The 21,709-nt window shown below is 38.8% G+C and overlaps 1 protein-coding gene across 4 annotated transcripts in view; it reads left to right on the top strand.

Moving 5' to 3' along the window:
* Positions 1-21,709, top strand: part of Sgpl1 (sphingosine-1-phosphate lyase 1) — a 52,445-nt gene that overhangs the window by 18,336 nt on the left and 12,400 nt on the right. For 3 of the 4 annotated variants that reach the window (XM_027931207.2, XM_027931208.2, XM_071611191.1), the window contains exons 3-7: positions 2,445-2,610; positions 8,886-8,953; positions 11,999-12,146; positions 14,995-15,071; positions 16,632-16,760. In XM_027931207.2, the coding sequence (XP_027787008.1) occupies positions 2,445-2,610; positions 8,886-8,953; positions 11,999-12,146; positions 14,995-15,071; positions 16,632-16,760 (588 nt within the window). The remainder of the gene's footprint in view (positions 1-2,444; positions 2,611-8,885; positions 8,954-11,998; positions 12,147-14,994; positions 15,072-16,631; positions 16,761-21,709) is intronic. The other variant, XM_027931209.2, reaches the window with a different exon arrangement.

Here is a 21,709-nt window from a genome sequence, read left to right as displayed (position 1 = left end):
AACATATACGATAGCTTACATAATATGGTCTATATTAGAGAAGATTCCATGTGCTGAGAACAAAGTGTATTCAGTCATTGATGGATGAAATATTCTATATGTGTCTGTTAGTCTTAATTATCAATTGTATTTTTTACTTCTGTAGCTTTTTTATTTAGTTTTTGTTTGGAGCATCTATCCAGTAGTGACAAAGGCATGTTAAAGTCATCCAGGATTATTGTGTTGTGGTTTATTTGATTCTTGAAATTGAGAAGGGTTTGTTTGATGTACATAAATGCTCCATTGTTTGGGGCATAAATATTTGTGATTGTCATGTCTTGTTGGTGTATAATTCCCTTAAACAGTATGAAATGGCCTTCTTTGTCCCTTCTGATTAACTTTGGCTTAAAATCCACTTAATCTAATCTGAGTATAGAAACCCCTGCCCAAACCCATTTTTTTTTTTTTGGACCGGGGATTGAACTCAGGGGCATTCCATCACTGAGTCACATCCCCAGCCCTATTTTGAATTTTATTTAGAGACAGGGTCTCACTGAGTTGCTTAGCGCCTTGCTTTTGCTGAGACTGGCTTTGAACTCATGATCCTCCTGCCTCAGCCTCCCGAGCCACTGGGATTACAGGTGTGCACTACCATGCCCAGCTCCAAGTCCATTTTAAATATAGGCCTACTGTCTTTCTTCTGGCCTTAGTACTCTGACTAATGAGTTTATTAATTTACTTGGCCCTGCCCACACTGTCCAAGTTTTATTCAGTACAAGTTGTGTGCTGGGCACTGTGCTGTGTGTTGGGGCTTGAGTACTGGTGTAAGACAGATGTGGTCCCTACCGTCCTCTAGCTTTATTTTTACCACACGGAACCTCTGCCATTCCCAGTTTCTTTTATGCTTTTGCAGCTGTTCTTTTCTCTTCTGGTGTGACTTTTTTTTTTTTTTTTTAACTTTTCTGCCTAGAGAATTTTCTTTTACCTTTGTAACTAGCTGAGGTTTTATCCTGATTTTCATTATCTCAAGTAGAGTGAGGTAGGGCTTCCTCAGTGATCTCTTAGATCTTACCTATGTCCTTCTATGGCTTTTCCTCTGAAGAGTTTTAGTTGTGTGTGTGTGTGCGCACGCGAGAGAGAGCCTGTGTAGGTATGCACGCACCAGGTATATAGCAACACACAGATGCCTCTCCTGCTAGGTTGTAATCTCAGTAAGGATCAGGAGCTATGCTGCTTACCCAAAGCTTCTCCAGCTTTGTGCCTTCAAAATGCTGAATAAGTGAGTGAATAAGAAGCTATCAGATGAACTTATTTTTGCAGGGCACTATGGGGGTTGTAAATAAGAAAAGAGCCAGTCTTCCTTCAAGGCCCTAACCTTGTAGCCAGCGAGATAAGAAATAGATGAGTAGACTGCAAGGCAGGTTGGGATCAGTTCTATATGGAGCTTATCATGAGTGAATACTTGAATTTAAAGGGAGAGATGAATTCTCACAAAAAAATATTCTGGTAAGTTTACAGATGACAGTGTTTTCTTCTTGTTTATGACAGGGATACATTGTGAGGGATACAAATGATGATAAAATATGGAACCTGATGTAGAATTTTACAACTCAAGTAGAGCCTTACAACAGGGATTAGCAATCTGTAGCCTACAGGCTAAATCTAGGCCATGAACTAAGTGATTCTTACACTTTTTAAATTGTTGGGAGGAAAAAGATTTTGATGTGAGAAAATTAATATGAAGTTGAGATTTTAGTGTGCATTATTAAATTCTGTAGGAACACAGCCGCATTCGTTTGTTCACATACCATCTAGTGGCTCGGGAGGCTGAGGCAGGAGGATCATGAGTTCAAAGCCAGTCTCAGCAAAAGCAAGCAGAATATTTATAACAGAATGATTGATTTGCTATGTCTGGCCCTTTACAGAACCAGTCTGCTGACTGTTGGGTTAGAGAAGAAGAGAAATGACATTTTTATTGAGAATGGTGGCATACACCTATAATCTGAGCTACTCAGAAGCCTTGGGAATCACAAGTTTTAGGCCAGCCTGGGCAACTTAGTGAGAGTCTGTCTAATTTAATTAATAGGGCTGGAGATTGACCTGGATTTAATCCCCAGTACTGTCCAAGAAAAGGGTGGGGGGAACAGAGAATATTGGCAGTTGTATAAAAGCTTTAGAACTCATATGATGATCAAATTTAGCCCTCTTATTTTGCAAAATAAGCAGAAGATCAAAAATTGTGTCAAAGTCCACAGGGCTCACAAGTGGCAGTGTTACACTGGAATGAATGGTGCAGAAGCTTTCAGGGCTGTAGAGGATGATAAGATTATTGCTGAGGTAGGGCTGCATCATGAATGGCCTTGCCCTTGAAAAATGAGAGCTGAGGAACAAAATAAGAACAGGCTTCTTTTCTGACTTTGAATGTAATGTTTCTTTTTCTTTTTTTCTTTCTCTTGTATTTCTAGAAGGCCTTTGAGCCCTACTTCGAGATTTTGGAAGTATACTCCACAAAAGCCAAGAATTATGTAAATGGGCATTGCACCAAATATGAGCCCTGGCAGCTAATTGCATGGAGTGTCGCATGGACCCTGTTGATAGTCTGGGTGTACGAGTTTATCTTCCAGCCAGAGAGTGAGTATACTGTTCCTTCTGTAAAGGCATAGTGGAGTGTCACTAGCTGTGGAAGTCATGGCTGATGGGTTTGGACTAGTTTCTTGACTTTTGGTTCAGTTCCAGTTTTTAATTTTTTTTTTAAATGGAGAGTGATAGATTGTTTCCTGGTTGGTAAAAGAAACCAAATGGGATTTTTGGGTAACCATTACTGTTTATATTGATTTTTTTTTTTTTTTTTTTTTTTGCATTTGTACCTTATATAAAAACTCCTCAGAAAATTAGTCATTGTAAGGATCCACAGATGTCTCAGTGTGGCATATGCCTTCTTCAGTACCTAGAACATAATTGTGTCACCTGGAGTTCCCAGAGTAGAAATTTCTTGCTTTCATTTAGGACCATCCTTTTCAGTAAAGACTAAATGAAAGTGGAACAGCACTCATGCAACTACCAGTTGCGTGCCTGTTACCTGCCAGTCACTGAACTAGGCTCTGGGGATATCTGCATAAATAGTATAGGGTCCCTCTCCTCTTAGAGTTGAACTTCTGATGTCAGGGGACAGTGGTAGTGACTGAGGGAGCCAGATCACCATGGGGAAGAAGGAGGCTAGTCTCAGGGAATGCAGAAGAGAAGTTTCTTAGTGATCTGCTTGTGAATCCTCCACCCTTCCTAATGTGTAAGCTTTGACCCTGCCAACTTATCTCCTCCCCACTTAGAAACATAATTGCATGTAACCTTCTTGTGAATTATTTTCCCCCCTGCAGGTTTTGCTGGGTAAGTTTTATCTGATCACACCTAAATCCAAATAGTAGATGCGGTAGTGGAGATTCTGGAACACCCTCATCCACCCTTTCCCCATTCTTATGAGGTTGTCTTAGTTAATGCCCTTGGTATAAGAAACCAGTACCATTGCTTATTGTCTTAGTTAATGCCCTTGGTATTTGAACATTTGTTCAAAATGTTTGCAATGCTTTTGTCACTCTGATCTCCCTGATAATATCTGTTTATCTGTAATTTTTCTGCTTTTCATTCTCTTCCCCAGGAAAGTCAATTTAGAAGCCAGTTTTTTTCTCTTTACCATGCAGATAGCCATTGAGCTATTCGTGTAGCATTGCAGAGTTGGGCATAACAAACATTGCAGAACATGACAACCAGGGAGCAAGTTCCACTGCTTTTGAGCTTTAAAACTAAAGTGGAAATGGGAGATGACTGTCTTGCCTAAAATTATTGTTCACTGTATCTTTAAAAACCCTGTCCTGAGTTTCTGTTCCCAGTCCTTTCAAGATTTTATCATTAATTTTGACAGAGTAGACTGGCCTTCCTACTGCATCCACTCAGTGGTTTGGTGTGGATGCTGCCTGTGTTTGTCTATCCAAGCATCTTCCTTTCCCAGGAAGATTTGAGTCAGTGACTGCAAGGTGAAGTGCCCCATTCCAGAGGGCTCCAAGAAGTAGCAGTAAATGTTCTTTCTTTCTAATGGGATAAACATAACATAAAATTTACCATTTTAACCACTTTTAAATTCAGTTGCATTGAGTACGTGCACACTGTTGTGTAACCACCACCACTATCCAACTACAGAACTTTTTTTTAATATATTTTTTTTTAGTTGTAGATGGTCACAATACCTTTTTTATTTTTGTGGTGCTGAGGATCAAACCCAGTGCCTCACATGTGCTAGGCAAATGCTCTACCACTGAGCCACAATCCCAGCCCCTACAGAACGTTTTTATCATTGTAAACTGAAACTATTTCTTTAAAAAGTAATTATCTTATTACTTTCCCTCTAGCCCCTGGCAACCATCATTCTGTACACTTTTCTTTTAAAATAGTGTATTTATGAAACCAGACTAAATTTAGAGCTTTTTATATTTCTTTGCTATAATTAGTAGTAATCTTAGGTATGCTTTAAAAATTTTTGTTAATTTGTTTTAATTAACAAAAATCATATCTATTGTGCATCACATGCTGTATTGAACTATGTATACATTGTGGAATGGCTAAATTGAGCTAGTTAACATAGGCATTAACTAACGCTTTCCATTTTTTTACAGTTAGATATCTACTTGCATTTTCAGTTTTGCAGCTCACTGTGCCAGGCATGTAACTTAACTGAGGCACAGTCTTCTGCACCTGGTATTTACTTACCTCCTTTTTATGTTTAAAAGGGAATGTATCCTTGCATTCCATGAGAAAAGTTAACGATAGTATATTAATAAGTTGTGCCATCTAAATCTTTGTGGGCTGAATTCCAAGCCAAAGTTGTTTTGTTTTTATTTGTTTTTGTGTTTTGGTACCAGAGACTAAACCCAGAGGTGCTTAAACACATTTGTGCTGAGCCACATACTCAGTGTTTCTTATATTTTATTTTATGACAGGGCCTTGCTAAGTTGCTTAGGACCTCACTAAGTTGCTGAGGCTGGCTTTGAATTCGTGATCCTCCTGCTTCAGCCTCCCAAGCCACTGGGATTATAAGCTTGTGTCACCATACCTGGCTGTTTTGTTTTTAATAATACATATTTTTCTTTTTATAAAAATAGTTCATGTTTATTGTAGGAAGTCTAGATATATGAATAAGCCATAGGAACAAAATTAAAATCTTGCTACCAAAGGATACCGCTATTTGTATCTTTTTCTATGTCTAATTTCAATCAGGTTGACCCATACAAAAGGTAGTTTTTATGTCAAAAATTGTTGAACACTGATAGTTTTATACTCCTTTACACATACACACAAAAAGCAGTTATTATTTTGTAAATTCCACATTGAATTTGAGATGCAGATCATAATATCTTTCCTCCAAAGATTAGGGATAATTTTAATGGAATTGAGGGTTTTTTTTCCCCCTTAGCACCTTGATAAGGTAGAAATATGCTACCTATTGCTAAACAATCAAGTTATTTTTAGTGTATGGCACTAGAGGAGTCTAAAATCTGGACTCGTATCAAATTTGGCTGATTTTTACACTCTGCATTCCTTTCTGCGGGGGAGACAGTCATTCTGGAACCTCAGGGTGGAGACTAGTGAAGGTAAGAAGTGGGAGCAACAAGAATCTGAGCAGAGGTCAGCCGTTCTGGAAGGCACAGTCTTCCTAATTCTCTGTGGTGATCAGTCATAGCGATGCCTCCATACAGTAGTGTTGATTCTAACTGTGGGATTGTCCATAGCACATTAATAGAAACCAGTTTTATGGGGGGGGGTCTTTAGCCTGGCTTCCTCACAATCAAATGGGCATAATATTATCTACCCTAATTAGTTATTTGTGTGAAAGGAATTTGTAAACTGTCAAGAGCCAAACATTGTTGTTCTTACATTGGCACTTCTTATTTTAGCTTAAAAAATTCTTATTAAAATTCTTTCTTAAAAATTGACAAAAATTAGGGCTGGAGTTGTGGCTTAGTGGCAGAGCACTTGTCTCGCACTTGTGAGGCACTGGATTTGATCCTCAGCACCACATAAAAATAAACAAAGATACTGTGTTCATCTATAACTAAAAAATTTAAAAATATTTTTAAAAATTGACAAAAATTATATTTGTGATGTACAAAGTGATATTTTGAAATATGTATACATTGTGGAATGGCTAAGTCAAACTAAACATACACTTTATCTCCCATGCCTTTTTTGTAATGAGAACACTTAAAATCTACTCTCTAGCAATTTTCAAGTATATAATACGTTGTTATTTATTGAACTCACCGTGCTGTTAATGAATCTCTTGAAGTTATTCCTCCTGTCTGACTAGAATTTTGTATCCCTTGACCAACATCTCCTCAAATCTCACTTCCCAACCATGCTTGGTAACCACCACTAAAAAGTTTTGTTTACTTTTCTTTCTGTATCTCCAGGGACTTTACTTCTGAGGTGATCGCTTAAGTTCACATGATATTTCACTTTAAATTTCTCCATTATTATGCTGTATCCATTTCTTTTGCTCTGTCCCTTTTTTTCCTTACAACTTTCACAGAAGTAGTTTATTCTTTTACTTTCCTCCGTGGACACATTACTATACTTAAGGAAGGCTGGCCCAGTCTGCTGATTTTTAGATAATTTTCTACCTCATTAATTAATTAGTTAATTCATCTGTTAAAGAAGCAGTTCTGAGTCTTTATAAGTAACATCGTTAAAGTTGAATAAGCTGGTTACAGTGGTGCCCACCTGTAATTCCAGGAACTCAGGAGGCTGAGAAAGAAAAAGAGTTAAATAACAAGCAGCTTAAGAATCCCATGTTGTTATTCTTATTTGATAGTATTAAAATGTGCTTGGGGAGAATTTTTAATAATGTAGAAAACGCTCACCATGAGAAGAGGATGTGGTTACATAAAGAAGGCCTCGGTTGTGTATTACAGTGTGTAGAACTTAGGACTGGAAGGAAATGCTCTGAAATTCACACAGAAAAGTAACTACAAATTAATGGTTTTAGTTCCTTTGTCTTACTATTCAGACTGTGTGCCTTGGTGACTGGTTTTGTCCCAGGCATCCACAGAGTGTTGATGATAGAGGGAGGTGGAAAGACAGGGAATGGCCTGAGCAAAAACAGAAGCCAAAACAACTAGCAGAGCTGCAAGCTGTCACGTAATAAAACACGAGAAGAGGGAGGTCGCTCTCCATGGTAGTGGAATGGAGAGCGAGTGGGAATGCCCGGTCTCCTAGACATGCAGGAAAAGTTCATGCCTGGATAACAGCTGGGTCTAGATTATTACAGTCTGATTTGGGATAATAGAAAATTCCTACTGTGCATTTGAAGTAGCATAGATTCCTGGAAGTCCTGGACTTAAAAAATGAAGACTTCAGTTAAATCCCTGTTGTCATTGATCTCATCTGTGGCCTTCAGCTAGTGCTCAAGCTGGGTCATCTGTGCCTTTTTTTCTATTGGATGGTGTGTAAAACCTTTTAGACCAACTTTAGAATATTGTGGTCAGTCAGTTGAGACATTTTCAAATGTGAATATATTAGAAGGCATATCTGTCTATTTAGATGCCTGCCATGTATTTGTAATTATTATAATTGACAAAATCAGATTTCTGTGTTTATCCTTTATACTGCCTGACAATATGGACTTTGGTTTCTATGATTTTCAAGCTCTTTTTAGATTCAAAAAATGTTGCTAGGATCTGTGTTGGTTGAGAGACTGGAGCATAGATCCAGAAAACAAAAACAAAAACACAAACATGCTCAGCCATTTGGTTCAGGGAAAGGAAGAGAATTGTTGGTCATCTGTGGAAACCCTGGGAAAGTCAAGAACTCTGGGAAGAATACATCTGACATTTAACTGAACAATTCTGCTTCTGAGTCTATCCTGTAGATATTCTTGTATGTATGCACTGTGGTATATGTTACAAAGTTAGTTGTTTTAGCCTGATTTGTAATAGTACTATTAGAAATTATCTATATATCTGTCAGGGGAAGGTTAAACGGATCATGGTACATTCATATAGTGGGATAATTTGCAGTTTTAAAAACGAATGAGTGAGGTAGCACTGATCTTTTGTCTTTCTTTTTTTCATTGCAGTACTAGGGATTAAACCCAGAGGTACTGTTCCACTGAGCTATGTCCCCAGTCCTTTTTATTTTTTGAGACAGGTTCTCTCTTGCCAATACTAGCCTTGAACTGGTGCTCTTCCTGCCTCAGCCTCCCATGTAGCTGGGATGACTGACGTGTGCTACCACATTCATGGAGGAAATACAGTCTTTAAGACATTTCTGAGTGGAAAAACAAAGTCTCATATGGTGGTAGATGGTTACCTTTTGTGTAATAAGGGCAACAGATAAGAAGATGCCTTTTTTTCTGGTACTGGGAGTTGAGTCCAATGCCTCATGCATACTAGGCAGGCACCCCACTGGGCTATGCCCCCAGCCCTTTCTTTCTTTTCTTTTGAGACAGGGTCTTGCTAAGTTGCTCAGACTAGCCTGGAACTTGTGATTCTCCTGCCTTAGCCTTCCTGATTAGCTTGGATTACAGATGTGCACCACCATACTGGCTAGGAATGTACTTTTGCTTTTACTTCATATGTGTAAAGAAACCATTGAAACGTAGGCTAGAAACTAATAGAAGTGTTTACTTGAGGGCAAGATGAGGCCTGGAAGAGAAATACAAGAGAAAAACTTTCATTGTAAATATGTTTAAATTTTCGACTATGTAAAACTGAATTTAAAAGTTTTTTTTTTTTTTTTTGGTAATAAAAAAATTCCATAATTCATAGGCAAGTGAGGTTGTGAGAGACATTGAATAATTGCTCTCTTGGACTAGCAGATCATATCTATGAAAATTTATTTGACTAATTTTCTTCTTATAGGTTTATGGTCACGCCTCAAGAAGAAATTTTTTAAGCTTACCAGGAAGATGCCATTTATTGGTCGCAAGGTAAGTGAACTTTCCTTAGGTCTTTTCTCACCCCTCAATAATCATACTTCTTTCTGTTTTTGTTAGATTCTTAAGGTGGAGGGGTGATTTTGTTGCTTACCTCCAGGGAAGATTTGGTGGCAGTATCTGGAGACAGTTTTAGATTGTCACAACTTTGTGGCATGGTATTGGCATCTAGTGGATAGAGGCCAGGTGTGCTGTGACATATCCTACAGTGTACAGGATACACCACAGCAGAGATTCTCTGGCTCCAGATGTCAAAAGGGATGTCAGGGTGGTGGCACATGCTTGTAATCTAGCTGCTCAGGAGGCTGAGGCAGAAGAGTCTCAAATTCAAGGTTATCCTGGCCAACTTAGTGAGAAGGACCCTAATCTCTAAACAAAAGTTTAAAAAGGGCTAGTGTATAGATCATGAGGATACAGATCAGAAGTAGAACACTTGCCTACAAGAGAGCCTGAGTTTAATCTCTAGTGGAAAAAAAAAAAAAAAAAAGTCAAAAGGGGACAAGGTTGAGAAACCTTGACTTAACCCTTTCTCCAACATATTTGGCTATAGGAGGGATGATGAGAGGCCTGTTTCAGACGAATTTGAAAATAGAAACCCTGAAGTGTTACTGAGCTTTAGAACATCATTTGGCAGGGCTGAGTTGGACATTTATCTAGGGGTTAGATTGGGATTGGCACACTTCTATAAAGGCCTACCTAGGAAGCATTTTAGACCCTGCAGACCATACTGTGTTGCAGCAGGAGGACACAGGTTAAGGAATGAGTCTGGTTGTGTTCTGGGAAAACTGTTCACAAAAACAAGCCAGCTTTGGCCTCTGGATGCAGTTTGCTTATCCCAGGTTTAGAAATGTCAAGAGATAACAGCCATTCTCTTGCTCTTTGAACCTGTTTGCCCTCTCCACTGTGTCCTCTCTATTCTCACCCACACTGGGATAAGATATGTTCCTTGGTGTCCTCAGACTCCTTATCATAGGCAAAGATAAAACAGGGCAGGCCTCTTGCAAGCTCTAAGGAAGGCAGTTGAGGCCTTGCTATTATCATACCCTGCTGTACCTTGCCCCTCACCTTCCTTTGGTTTTTTCCAACTTTACCTGCCTTCAAGTGTTTTTTCAGTTTATCCTTTCCTGGGTGGGGAGGGGAGAGGCTGGAAGATAGGCTGGCTCATAGAGGTTAGCAGGATTCCCCCTTAGCATTCCCTGCATTTTTTTTCCTCTTAGGCTTCTCATTTTCTTCTTCAATTTCACAATTTCGAGACAAATAAATGCTAGGGTTCCAGAACCCATCTTTAAATTTATAAAATAACAGAATTGGGAGATCCTTAGAGATGATCTGGTTACCCTCCATTTTTCAGACACAGATTCTGAGGCTTAAAGGCAAAAAGTTATTTATTTCTTCTGTATGTACACATGCAAGAATCTGTTATTCACTTATGCAACACGTGTTATTGACATTTGCTCAGTGTCATCATGTACTTCCCTGGTGCTGGGGATAGGGTGGTGAACAAGAGCAAGTCCTTCCTCCTTGTGGAATTAATAGTTTAGCAATGACGACAGAAAATAAACAAGTAAACAAGTTCATAACAATTTTATTTTGAAATAAATGAACAGATTAAAATTGGGTAATGTGATAGAAACTCTGAGGCAGGAATTGGAGGTGGGAAAGTGCTTGCTGTGTTTTCTAATATTCCTCTCATTGTTGTTTTTAGTCTGCTTTCTTTTATTATAGTATCATAGTCCACACAAAAGCTCAGCTTTCCTGGTTTCTTCCTGTTGCGGGGTCACTGTGTGTTCAGCATAATTTTTTATTTACAACTTTTAAAATATCTCTATGTCCATAGATGCCTCGGCATTGCCTGAGAGTGTGGACTCTGCTACCTGCCAGCGCTGACATGGGATGCTATGTAGACATGCTTTAAAGAAGTGTTTTTCCTGTGGTTTCTCTGAGGGCCTAAGAAGATCTTGTATTCTAATCATCCATGACTTGGACTGAGAAAGTCTAAATAGTTTAGAGTGAGATCTTGGAATCAGACTTTAACAAATACATCACTGAAGCTCTAGCACTGTAACATGGCACAAATTGCAACACTTAGCCCCTCCCCAAACTTACCACCAGAGACCTGCCTCTTACTCTGCTCTATTGTTTTTTTTCCCCTAGCACTTTTCATTACATGGCTTTTCATTTTCTGTCTCTTTGACTAAAAGTACACCTCTTGAGATCAGGAGTGGTTTTTTTTTGCTGTTTCCCACTGCCTAAGTTTGTTTTGTTCACTGTGTAACCCTGACCTGCAGCAAATATTTGTTGAACAAATAAGTAAGGGAATGAATGAAAGAAAATGGCTCAGAAGCTGTGGTTATGGGAATGGAAAAGAAATAACCTTAATTGATAAATTACTTAGCAGAAAAGCCCTTAGTTCCTCTAGGATTTCAGGGTCAGATAGTACAAGCTGTTGACAGCAGCTTGAGGAGGATACAGTTATCCGGCAGCTCCTGAAGTCTTGTGCTTATACATGGGCACTTGAAGGGGCTCTCCAGAGTCCTAATGTGTACTGTGAATGTCTCCTGAAGTTGCTTATCACTTGCACAGTGACCAAGATCCCTTTAATACAGTGTGGTGGGTTTCTTGACTCTGCTTTTTCTTTTTCCATATATGCACTTCAGGCTGCTACCAAGACAGGGACAAAGTCCAAATATTGCATTCAGATTATTGCTGATTTCAGCAACTGCAAACCAAGTAAGGCAGTGGTGATGTCAGCGTGGCAGAGAAAAGGGGTGTAGAAAGAAATTGAGCATATCTTTGACCTGTAGAGAGATGGTTGACTCTTCAAACTTCTAAGAGACTGTTGAATATGCTCGGTAAACCGTCAAAATATCACATCTTTTTATGAAAAAAATAACCTGGTTCAGTACTCCTCATGCATTGCTTAGTGTTGAGCAGTTGATTGACTGTCTAATAACTGGCGTTTGTATACTCTCTAATGCGTCTTCTTGCTAATTTTTTTCTCTCCTTTTTTTTTTAAACTTTGTCTTTCTACCTTTAAAGATCCAAGACAAGCTGAACAAGACTAAGGAGGATATCAACAAAAACATGTCATTCTTGAAAGTGGACAAAGAATATGTGAAAGTTCTCCCCTCCCAGGGTCTGAGCTCATCTGCAGTTCTGGAGAAACTCAAGGAGTACAGCTCTATGGGTAAGATGCTGTTCAAGTGTGTTTTGTCTCCTTCCTTGCAGATGCTGATTTTGTCATTGTGTAATGTTCATGTTGGTTAAGAGTAACTCATTCCTGCACAGCTAGGTGCAGTGGTACAACCTATATTCTCAGCGACTCAGAAAGCCACGTCAGGAGGGTTGCAGTTTCAAAGCTAGCCTCAGCAACTTAGCAAGACCCTTTCTCTGAAATAGAAAGGGCTGGGGATGTAGTTCAGTGGTAGAGCACCTCTGGCTTCAATTCCCTGTATAGCAATTAAAATAAAATAGCTGGGTATGGAGGTGCACACATGTAATCCCAGCAACTTGGGAGGCTGAGGGGCAGGAGGATGGTGAATTCAAAGCCAGCCTTAGCAATATCAAGGCACTAAGCAACTCAGTGAGACCCTGTCACTAAATAAAATACAAAATAGGCTGGGGATGATGTGGCTCAGTGGTTGAGTGCCTCTGAGTTCAATCCCCGGTTACCCCCCAACAAATAAATAAATAAAATAAAAATAAAAATAGCTCATCTCTAATCTTTATATTTTCAAGAGGGCCAAATTACATAATTTGAAAATTATTTTTAGATTCATCTTTCATCCATAAAGCAAGCAAATCTCACAGACAGTGGAACTTGGTTTCGTTTCTTTCTGGAAGCATAAATAAAACATACATTTGTGTTTAAAAAACAATATATGTAATACAAATGGAACACAGAATCATATTGAAATTACAAAGTCTGTATGAAGGCACGAAAGAAAATAAAAGTCATTCTGATTTCATAGTCAGAAGGTGAACACAGGTCACGTATATCAGATAGGTAAAAGTAGGTATGGTCTTTCTCTCTAACTCTACCTGATGTCCCTGTGTATCTCACAGTTACACAGTGCTTTGTGTGTGTGTGTGTGTATGCACATGTGCATGACCATATATGGGAAGGATAAAGACAACAAATAGCTTGAGGTTTAAGAGTGTAACCCCTGGAATCGGCCTGGATTCCTATACTGGTTTTGCCACTTACATGGTAATCCTGGGAGAGTTATTAACCCTCTGTCTGCCCCATTTGCTCCATTTCTACAGTCTCTACTTCCCTGGTGACTGTGGGGATTAAATTAGATCATACATAGAAATGTTGTGTGGCATACCTGGCATGTAGCAGGTGTTCAGTAAATGTTCACAATTATTGCTGCTATTTTTAACACACATTTATGTTTATTATAGAGTAAGATTATATTACAATTACTTTATTTAAAATATGCTTTTTAATTTGGCTTACTTTTTGATTTATGGAAAAGTAGCAAAGATGATACAGAGATGTCCTCTATGTCCTTCATCCAGCTTCTCCTGATGTTAATGTTGTACATGACCGTGGCACATTTGTCAAAACTAAAAAATTCATCTGGGGACAGGACTATTATCCAAACTACACATTCCGTGCAGTCAGTTTTTCTTTTTCTTGTTTTTTAGTTGTAGTTCTACACAATACCTTTATTTTATTTATTTATTTTTATGTGGTGTTGAGGATCGAACCCAGCACCTGGCATGTGCTAGGTGAGCACTCGACTGCTGAGCCCCAGCCCCAGCCCCCCATTCAATCAGTTTTTCTACAAATGCCCTTTTTTCTACTCTGGAATCCAGTCCAGAATATTATGTTGCATTTTGACAACTTTACAAATTTCTAATCAATGTATATTGAATTACTGGTGTTAGATGGTACAGCATTAGATATAGTGCAATATGTAATGGTATAGAGCAGGGTTTAATACCCTGTTTAAAGATTTACATGATTATGAGGGCTGGTTGCTGCCACCATTCCTTCCTCTTTGGTTTTTAAGTCATGGTTCCTTACTATACTCTCTAACATAGTAAAAGAACAGGAGATAAAGCCACGTGTCCTATTCTTAAAAGGCTGGTGACTGTGGGTCTGAAGATACATCTGGTACCCAGCAGTGTCCTCTAAGGAAAGAATGAGAGTCAAGTCAGTAGTGAGCCAGAGCTTGGCAGATGACCTTAAGAGTGAGGAATTTGTTAGTGTACTTGCTTCTCAGCCTTCTGTCTTGTAAAGCTGAAGGTCTTTGTTTTGTGGGGCCTGTGGCTCTGTGCGGTTTTCAGTTAGTGTGTTTCTGTGAGAGCTGTCTCACTATTCACTTTCAGTAGGGCACAGTCACGCTATAGCAAAAAAGGACCCGAGACACTCACATCAGCAAATGTGTTGGTATAAGGTGGAATGTCTCTGGAGAGCACCAAAGACAGGAAGTGGGAAGTCCGACCCTCATTCTGATCCCCCTTTTAGCCAGCCTCATCTCGGGGTGACTGTGCTCCTCATTTTGAGTGGTTGGCATATGCAGCTGGAAACAGGAGGCTGCTTCTCTGTGGGTTTCCAGGCTTATAGAAGAAAGGGCCCTGAGGCCAGATGCTCTCCGCTTGTCCCTCCTCATGGCCAGTGCTCTGTGTGGCTCCAGCCCTGAGGATAGTGTCCTGAGAATTCACACTTTTGTGTTGTTCTGCCGACCTGCCCACAGCAGTTCTTACACTTGTGACTGGACAGGAAGGTAGGGAAGGAGGGTTCGTTAACAGAAAACAGTCACTCTAAAGCCATACAGAGAACAGAGAATAAGTATAGGTAGCTTTTCTGCTGAGAGAAGGGGCTGAGGATGGGGGCAGCATTATCACTAGACTGTCTGAACAAGTTTTTTTCTTTCTTAATTTAGTGTAAGAATGACATGATTTCACCCAACTTTTGTTTTCTCCTGTGCCCAGAGGGGTTTCTGCGTATTTGCTCTTTTAGAACCTAGCTGTCTTCCCTGGGCACCTGCCTGCTGATGGAGTGACCTTGACTTTCTCCACAGATGTCTTCTGGCAAGAAGGAAGAGCCTCGGGAGCAGTCTACAGTGGGGAGGAGAAGCTCACGGAGCTGCTTGTGCAGGTGAAGATGCAGCTCTAGAGCCTGGGTGCTGCTCTGTGTACTTGACCTCATTTTTCTCCTCCTTGTAATTAAATAAACTTAGTTAAGAAAAAGCTGCTTGTTGAATAAAACCACAGAGGTTTAGAAATTTTCTCTTTACACAGACATTCATGAATATGCATAATATTGTTACCTCTTCAGTCTGTAACAAAAAGTAAAATGTTATTTATGTTTCTATGTTTTGGAGAATCCCTATGAAAAAGGCAGAGTACTAGGGAAGGTAGTCCTATCATTTGAGCTTTTAATGGTAGGACAGAATTGATTTGACAAGAAGACACAGCATAGTGTCATTTAGTCATAATTTCCTCAAATCACACAACCTGAGATGAGCAGTATTCTCACTTATACTTCATATTATTCTCATTTTTTGTTGACTTTAGGATGGTCCTTAGCTTCTTTCATTCCTAATAATTTTTTTTCTTTTTAAAATTTATTCATGGTGCTGGGGATTGACCTAGGGCCTTGTGCAAACTAGGCAACTGCCCTACCACGAGCCATGTCCCCAGCCCCAGTCAGTTTTATTTATTTATTTTGTATGTTTAGGTTTGGATTAAACCCAGGACCTCACACATTCTAGGCAAGTGCTCTAACACTGAGCTAATCCCCAGCCCTAGATTCATCATAACCCTACTTCATCATATAAAGTTAGGATTTGACTGATGATCTCTAAGGCCTTTGTGTTTGATTACTGTAATTACAAAATTGCACACAATTTACTCAGTTGTTACAGTTTTGCTTAGCTGTATGTTGGCTATGCTCTAGTCTGTCTTCTATGCTTAAATCTTTCAGTTAGCTCTCCATCTGTCAGATGAAGCCTGGATCTCAATCATCAGGGAATACACAAGCAGCTCCCTCCTGTTGTTTTAAACACTCCCGATACCTTCCCATGTAAACACTTACCTTCCATTTTTCTTTAATCAATGCGCTTACTCTATCTCAATGTTTTCTTCCACATTCAATTCCTCCTGTTCTAGATGAACCTTACATCTCTCAAGGTTCCACTCAATGGACACTTCCAGAGTGCTCAGGTGTTAGTTATGCCCTCCTTAGAGGCCCTCACATTGTGCACGTAAACCCAGTATTGTACTCAGTAATAACTGCAGCTTTGTGCCAGGTGCTCTACGAAATGCTTTACATGTGGTATGTTGTTTAATTATTGCTAGAGCTCTATAAAGTGTGTACGGTGATTTTCCCCCTTTGCATATGAGGAAAGTCAGTCTCAAGGAATTATTTGACCTACACAGCTAAAAGTGATAGGCAAAGCTACGATTTCAAACTGCATCTGTTGGTGTCATAGTCTGTACATTTACTACATTTATAATTCCTCCCTTACCACATTATAAAATCATTTATGCATGTCTGTCTCCTCCGGTATAATTTGATCTTTAGTTGTAGAACATATATAACCTTTTTTTCCAGCTCCTAACATTGGGTCTAATATTTTGAAACTTTTATTTAGTGCATGATTTTTTGTCCTATAGAGTGCAAAAATCTTGTCTCACATCTTACACTTCTTTGCAGGCTTATGGAAATTTTGCATGGAGTAACCCACTACATCCAGATATATTCCCAGGACTACGTAAGATCGAGGCAGAAATTGTGCGGATGACTTGTTCCCTATTCAATGGAGGTCCAGATTCCTGTGGCTGTGTAAGTATACAGAAGTGACATATACTTAGCTTTGAAGACAATAGTTTATTAAAAATGTTTTATTATACAAGTAATGTATGGCTATTGTAGAAAGATCTAGATTAAGTGCAGTTTTAAAATGTTACTTGTAATTTAGTAATCCAGAATATCAACATTTTGGTATGTATTCTTTTTTCAATGTTTTTTTTTTACTTGTGGATGGACACAGTACCTTTATTTTATTTATTTATTTTTATGTGGTGCCAGAGCCTCACACGTGCTAGGCAAGCACTCTACCACTGAGCTACAACCCCAGCTCTGGTATATATTCTTTTAGACATTTTTTTCTCTTTACCTGTTTTAAAAATTTTTAAACCTACCTAGAGTTTCTAGCATGTTTAAAGAATATTCCAGATCCACCAAATGTAAATATTTTGCCAAATCTGTTCTCCACTGCTTTCATTCCCTCCCTCTTTCTTTTCAAGCTTAGTCATTGACATACCTACCTATCACCCATTTATCTTAATTCTATCGAACCCTTTAATAGTCCTTTTTTAAAAAAAAAATAGTGTTTTTGTATTTTTTTTATACTTTTATTTTGTTTATGTGGTGCTGAGGATTGAATCTAGTGCCTAGGCAAGTGCTCTACCACTGAGCCATAACCCCAGCCCCAAGTAGTATTTTTTTAATTACTGTATTAGCATCATGAAAATCAGCATATTCTGGTATTCACTAATTAACCAAAGTGGTATTCCTGGTATTTCTTTTCATAACAAAATTCTGAAACTGTTAGGAACTGAACTAATCACAATACAGCTAATCACAATACACAATACAGGCCCAACTGAAGGGGTAATGACTTAGGGGACATAGTGACGTACTTGCACCAGGTGGGTATTCTTTTCACTATTAGACTATGAACTTTTTGAAGTGACCACAAGTTAAACATCCACAAAATAATTTGACCTTTTCTAGTAAACTTGAAGATACATATGCCTTGTGACCTAGAAATTCTGCTACTCAGGATAGACTTTAGAAAAATTAGTGCACATGGGTATCAGGATATATGTACATGAATGTTCATAGCAGCATTATTTGTGATGGCTAAAAACTGGAAGTAATTCAAATATCTCAGTCCATTGTAGTTTTTATTCATATTCACACTCAAATTACCCATTTTTGGCCAGTGGGAATATCTTCATTTTGGCTCTTGGGTCCTTTTTCATGATTCAACTAACCAAGTAGCCTTTGAAAACTTCCTTGCAGACTCAGAATCAGCTGTTTCTTCAAGGAGCTCTGGTTTAGTTACAGCTATGTAAAATATTTACATGGTTTCAGAGTCACATTTATGGAACGTGACAAATTCTGGAAAAACTTGAACACAACGAGAAGAAGAAAGAAATAGAAAGTACAAAAGAGAGGCTAAGACATAAGAGGGACAGAAAGAGAAGAGCCAGCACATGTGATTTGGCTATTTGAGAACAGCCAGAGAAAACAGATGACCTGTAAAGGGAGAACTTTAAACAACTGATGTTCTCAGTAGCTACTCATGGGGGCTGTTTGGGTAGTTGAAAGATCCCTTATGAGCTGGAGAATTATTGGAGGTAGATGGTAAGTAGAGAGTTTTATTAATTCCCTCTTTAATCATGGCTAATCTGCTTAGTTGTTCCATTGGGCTTTTGAATTCACTTACTGTACTTTTCATTCTTTGAGAATTCTGCTCTTATTTTATGATATTGTTTTTTTGCCATACTTGGGATTGAACCCTGGGCTTGCACATGCTAGGCAAGCACTCTCTCTCTGAGTCACATCTCCAGTCTTATTTATTTATTTATTGAGACAGGGTCTTGCTAAGTTGCCCAGATTGCACTTAAATCTGCCTTAGCCTCTGAGTAGCTAGGAATGTAGGCATGTGCTACTGTGCCCCATTTGTTTATTTTTGTTTCCTTGTTTTAAGTCTGCTTGGTTCTTTAAAGTTCCTTTCCTTGGTTTATAGATTATTTGTTTAAATATGTTGCACATGCATACTTTATGTTCTGCGTGATGATTTTTATATCCATGAGCCTTACCTGTCTTACTCTGCTCCTTTTCACTTTTTATTTCCTTTTATCCATGATTGCTCCCCTCCGCCCATTTGAGTCACTCATTTTCCTGGGAACTTCACCTATAGGGATTCTTTGAGCCTAGATTGAAGTTAAGTTCTTGCAGAGAACATTTTGAATTACTTTTGCCAGTTGCTGGGAGGTTACTGAGTATTGTACAGTTCTCAGGTTGGAAATAATTTTGTAGCACGGAGGTCATGTCAGTTCAGACCACAGACTCACATAAAGCTGTCTTGTCTCAAATTCTAGTCTTTTTCTTTCCCTTAGTGTGAGATTGAGAAAGGCAACATCCTTTTGTTCTAGAGGAGTTTGTTTCTCTTGCACCTAAGAGTGTGTGGGTCTTCAGCCATCTTCTGTTAGAGCCCTCCTTGGATAGGCCCTCAGATTAGCTCCTGGTCCACAAGCTGTTCATTTGTCTCCTGGGGTTGGTTCCTCCTCAGGAAAAGAGCTAGTTTTGGCAGTCACTTTGTCTTGCAGGATTCTGGATTTCACTTTGTTTTGGAGCTTAGTATATTTCTTTATGTTAACTCAGTGATGGGTATAATTTTTTTTAGGTGTAGATAGATACAGTACCTTTATTTTATTTATTTTTATGTGGTTCTGAGAATTGAACCAGTACCTCATGTGTGCTAGGCAGGAGCTCTATCACTGAGCTACAACCCCAGTCCTGGATGTAAAAAAAAATTTTTAAATGTTTTATCCGCCTTTTTACTTATTTTAGTTAGAAGGATTGCTCAGGGTATTAATCTGTGTTGCTGGAAATAGAAATTCCATAATTTTCCCCCCCACGTGACAGGTCTTTGTATATTTGAAAGCCCCTTTCTTTCTGAATCTTGTCTTTCACATCTTTTCTAAGTGGCCTGGGTATTTGTATTATTTCATGGGTTACCAGCCATTGCAGTCCTTCTCTGAATGCCCTTGGCTATATCTCTGGTCAGATGAGCATGCTCTCTAAGTGGAAGGTGGCATTGATCTTTCAGTCTCTCTTTTTAAAATCTGGGTTCACTAAATTTATCTCAAACTTTTATCTCTAAATCAGTAGTTTTATCTTTATTCTCAGTAGTGTTTGTTCTGTTTCTTGCTGTTCCTAATGAATTTATTATTTCTGTATTGGTGCCATTTGCTACTTCTGTTTTTTAGGTCTGTAGTTTCATTGCTCAGTCTTTGAACTCTGGTTTTCTTGAATTGCAATCCTGTGGTAGTGTCCTAGAGTGAGAGGCAGCCATAAGGGATTGCCTTCTGTACTTTGGCTTATTCCTTGAGTAGAGCTTTTATTTTGCATACTGCATACTATCCTACCTCCCCCATTTCATAGGTTGCACAGTTGCTGTTTCTTCATCTTGGCTCATCCTGGGGTGACTCTCTTCAGTCTATTCTGACACACACTGGATGACTTCTTGTCTGTCACTATTTGGTTGGTGGCGGGAGTCAGCTAAAGCTTTATTCTATCTGTTAGAATTTCTAGTCTGTATTTCTGAGATTATGTTATTGTTCTTTCTGGCCAGTTGGAAAAGAGCAACTTGCTTTGAGCTTTGATTATTGCTTTAATCCCCCCTGTATCCCTGAAGTCTTCATTCAAAGAGTCAGGCCTGGTGTTCTGACTCTCCCCGGTTCACTCATTTCTCCTGAGCAGCCATGTCCAGTATTCACTGATCAGAAGAGAGGGAAGGTCAGGAAGCTCTCTCCATTTGTTTCTCTGAAGGTTTTTATAGGCTGTTAATGAGAATTCTCCAGATTTTCTTGACTTCCTAGTACATTTTCCTTGCAGATTAGGAACTATGTTTTGCTATGTAACTCTTTCAATGCTATGTCTCTCTCTCTCTCTCTCTCTCTCTCTCATTCATTCACTCACTCTTTTTTTTTTTTCTTCTTTGCTTCCTATTTTATATGTAAAGGGGAGAGGAAACTCGGTGAAGTAATTTCAATTTTCCATTTTAATCCAGAAATCCAACCCTAGGAGCTTTTTATATTGTGACAATTAAACTAAGTCTCTCCCATCATGATCTTTTCTGGTGACTGGGGTAGGAACCAGGGGATAGTCTGATTCCCAGTCTCTTCTAGTACTTAGACTTCTGTAAGATAACTAATTAGCTCTGGCATTATCTGAGTGTCTCTCTCACCCCCAGCTCTTCCTGTCTCCTGTTTCCCTCTCTCCTCCCTTAGTCTCTGCTCTTATTTCTGTTTCTTTATCTTTATTTTGCTCTGTCTTTCTCTTGAGGAGTCGCTTTTGGTGAAGGAAAAGTTTAGTGTTGAGAAGTAGGAAGCAAGTGAAGGCCAAATGACTGGGCCATCTTTAGACTATTCCTAAGGGTCTTTTACTCTTCTCGTTCTTAATTTTTTAACCTTGAAACTTTCCTTTTATTAACTCTGTTTGCCTCAGCTATTGTGTATGAGCGGTGACTCCATACATTGAAGAAATCTGGTTGTCATGTGGAACATTGCTGGCTTATACAAACATCATCAGGACCAAAAGCGTCTGAAAGAAAATATCTTGTTTTCTTAATATATACATTAGAGTGAGAGTTTTTATACATGCTGAAAGAAGTTGAATAACATAACAAGTACTTAACTGGCACCTCCGTTTTCTTACCTCACAATTAAATACCTGTTTAGATAGAAGTGGGAGAGTAACAACATTTTTAAAAGCAGAATTTAGGAATCAGAAGTAAAAATTAGAAGTAGGATTTAGGCATTCCTGCTTTCACAGTACACTCATGCTTGCCCAACAAAGTAATGATGTTGATTTGATTAGTTATTGATCAAAAAACAGGACACATGAAGTGGGTGCATCGTAATTTGAAAATGTTTTTTGCTTCGGTTATTACCAAACCTTAGGAACCTGAGATTGACGTGCTGGAGATTGGCTTT

Source organism: Marmota flaviventris, chromosome 4 (genome assembly GCF_047511675.1).
Source record: "Marmota flaviventris isolate mMarFla1 chromosome 4, mMarFla1.hap1, whole genome shotgun sequence".
Classification (NCBI taxonomy): domain Eukaryota; kingdom Metazoa; phylum Chordata; class Mammalia; order Rodentia; family Sciuridae; genus Marmota; species Marmota flaviventris.
The sequence above is the reverse complement of the archived record's forward strand: the minus strand, read 5'-3'. Positions and strand labels throughout refer to the sequence as shown.